This window comes from Cebus imitator, unplaced genomic scaffold (genome assembly GCF_001604975.1).
Source record: "Cebus imitator isolate Cc_AM_T3 unplaced genomic scaffold, Cebus_imitator-1.0 Scaffold682, whole genome shotgun sequence".
NCBI lineage: Eukaryota > Metazoa > Chordata > Mammalia > Primates > Cebidae > Cebus > Cebus imitator.
In genome coordinates, this window is record NW_016107997.1 from 313,164 (window position 1) to 316,389 (window position 3,226).

Sequence of the window (3,226 nt, forward strand, 5' to 3'; positions counted from 1 at the left end):
ACTACTTTTCCTTAGGAAAGCAACCATAAATCATATTTTGTAACATCTCTAAATATATAAGCTTTGGGGTCTTGGGGATGGTGAACTCTATTCATTTACAGATAAGGAAATTGAGTTCTAAAGAAATAATATACCTTGCTTTAGCTCACAAAGAAAGTTAATGGCAGAGCAGCTACCAGAAAAGAAGTCTCCCAATTCCCAGTCTGCTGAGTTCTATTTCTTCTTTTTCGGACTGTAACTTGAAGGTGGGGGTCCTTCCCTAAAGGCCTTGAAATATGTTACTGTCGATATGAGTGCAATGGAAAATTTCCTATGGTGTTAAATTCTGATTTTGTACTCATTGCAAACCTCAATAATTCAAAATTCCCAATCTTTAAAAACAAACAAAAAAATCATTGACAGACTCTCAGTAATTTCAAGATAATAAATAATCCTTGCAAAAACAAACACAGGAGGAAAAAGATCAAGGAAAGGACAAGGAAGAGAAGACAGAGGACTGAGGAGAAGGAAAAAGAGATAAGTAAGGAAAATCAAGAAATGTGAGAACTGTCCAATACGTTAGCCCCTAGCTGCATATAGCTACTAAGCTTCTAAGACATGCCTAGCATAATCGAGGAATGAATTTTAAATTTCATTTAATTGATTTAAACTTAAAATAGTTGTATGTGGCTAGTGACTACCAAGGTTGGATCAAAACCGCAGACAAAAACATTGGCAGTTTTTATTTAAGATTTAAACATATCAGTTCTCATTAAATTCTACTACCTTTCCCCAAGCCCAAAGACATAGGTGGCAAAGTGTAAAATAAAGGATAAAGGGCCAAGCTAAGAAATTCTGAAAATTATGATGCAAAGTAATCATACAGGCATAAACATTTCTGCATGTGACACATTCAGGCAATCTGAGTGGTATGTACGGTCTTTTGGAACAGAGGAATCCTTTGCTTCAGAACTTTGAAGACATGGATTGAAAATCATTCTAACAATTTAGGAATAATCCAAGAAAAGGGGAATTACCTCACTACTAAATCTGTTGGAGATCATACAATCTAGCTGTATGTTTGAAACAGTGATTATACTTTAACATTACACAAAAAACTTAAAACCACATAGTTCACAACTACAGAAGCATTTCAACCATGTTTTCATTAAAATGATATTTTAAGCATGATGAAAACCACCAGTAATACCTTGAGAAATTTTCAACTGTGCCATGGTCAGCTTAATTTCAGCTGCATTTTCTGGATGCTGATCTGAAAATTCCTAAATTTTTTCAGTTTGGGGGGGAAAAAAAATCACATTTAATTTACACAACTAATTGTACACATTACAATTACTTAACTTGGCTACATAAAATTTTAAATCCAGTTTTAAAATATTCTGGCTGCAGATCAAAATCTTAAGTTGGGAAAATTTTTATTCAACATCTTCTTTTAAAAGGTATGCTCTAAAAGTAAGTGCAATAATGTCAAGTTTTCTGTACGTCACTAACAGAGAAATGTGTCATCCCTCAGCATTGGAATGGGGTATTGCTTCCAGAACCATCCCCCATTCCAAAATCCAAGGATGCTCAAGCCCTTTATATAAAAGTACAGTGTTTGCGTATAATCTACACACATCCTCCTATACATTTTAAATCATCACTAGATTACTTGTAATACCTAACACAATGTAAATGCTATGTATATAGTTGTTGTATTACCCAGGGAATAATTTTTTAAGTCTATATATGTTCAGTACAGAGGCAATCATGCATTTTTCCCCCCAAAATGTTTTGTTTCTTTTTCTCAGGTGGGGTCTTGCTCTGTCGCCCAGGCTTGAGTGTAGTAGCATGATCTCAGCTCACTGCAACCTTCTCCTGCCAGGTTCAAGTGATTCTCCTGCCTCAGCCTTCCAAGTGGCTGGAATTACAGGCACGCAACACCACACCCAGCTAACTTTTTTGTATTTTTAGTAGAGATGGGGTTTTGCTGTGTTGGCCAGGCTAGTCTTGAACTCCTGACCTCAGGTGATCCGCCTTCCTGGAATTCCCAAAGTGCTAGGATTACAGACATGAACCACTATGCCTGGTGACTACCACAAAATGTTTTTAATCCATGGTTGGTTGCATTCTTGGATGCAAAATTCAAGGATACAAAGGGTCAACTGTAATAAAGATCACTAAACAAATTTTTTTTTTTGGCAGGGGGCAGTGTCTCTTCACTGAGTGTCCTTGTTAGGCAATTTTGTCTGTCAGGATGATCCCAATTGTACCTGTCCAACTTTCCAATGTAGTTTATATTCAGGAAATTTAAATATGCAATATAATAGCTGGTTTGGGTTGATGAAAACAAAGTATCTCCATAATCGAGGTTCTGGAGTGGAACGCAGTGGAGATGAAACTACTGAAAAAGAGGTTAAGCATGTTCTGGTATCAGTAAACCTAAAACAATCCCCTAACTCAGTTTAAATAGATCTCCAAACAAAACAGCATTCTTCAGCATTTATGACAAAATATCAACATTATACAAATTTATATAAAACAAAGCTATAGCCCAAGAGTTAACTAAAATGACACTGGAATTTGTGTAGTGGTACATTTCCGATTAGTTTTCCCATTACGTTTACATGCTTGTAGATTATTACAGCACGATGAAAATGTAACAAGGCTGCAAATGCCTGACACTTTCAAGTAATTTATTTTACCTGAAGTAGCTCGATTGCTTTTGTGTGCTGCTTTTCACGGCAGAGCTGGGCAGCCTGGATTAACACAGGTAAGAGATGCTCAGGACTCTGGGACTGTAAACTGGCAGATATTCTGCGGCATTGTTCAGCCTAGAAGATACCCAACCCCCATAACAACAGTAAACTGGTTAATGAAATTAAATAGTAAATGACCAAAAAGAAAATAAGCATGGGAAAATCAGCTAAAACAAATATTAATGGAAGAACTGCCTAGGGTGAGAGAATCCGTTTACAGGATCTATTCTCAATTTTTTCCTATAAGAAAATGATTTCCAAGGCCGGGCGCGGTGGCTCAAGCTTGTAAACCCAGCACTTTGGGAGGCCGAGGCAGGTGGATCACGAGGTCAAGAGATCGAGACCATCCTGGTCAACATGGTGAAACCCCATCTCTACTAAAAATACGAAAAATTAGCTGGGCATGGTGGTGCGTGCCTGTAATCCCAGCTACTCAGGAGGCTGAGGCAGGAGAATTGCCTGAACCCAGGAGGCGGAGGTTGCGGTGA

At 37.6% G+C, this 3,226-nt stretch overlaps 1 protein-coding gene across 1 annotated transcript in view; it reads right to left on the minus strand.

Annotated features, from left to right (window-relative positions):
• SRP72 (signal recognition particle 72) overlaps positions 1 to 3,226 on the minus strand; it is a 39,562-nt gene that overhangs the window by 21,287 nt on the left and 15,049 nt on the right. Inside the window, exons 10-11 of the mRNA XM_017518497.2 lie at positions 2,685 to 2,813; positions 1,190 to 1,262 (exon numbers count right to left, since the gene is read on the minus strand). Coding sequence (XP_017373986.1) covers positions 1,190 to 1,262; positions 2,685 to 2,813 — 202 coding nt within the window. The remainder of the gene's footprint in view (positions 1 to 1,189; positions 1,263 to 2,684; positions 2,814 to 3,226) is intronic.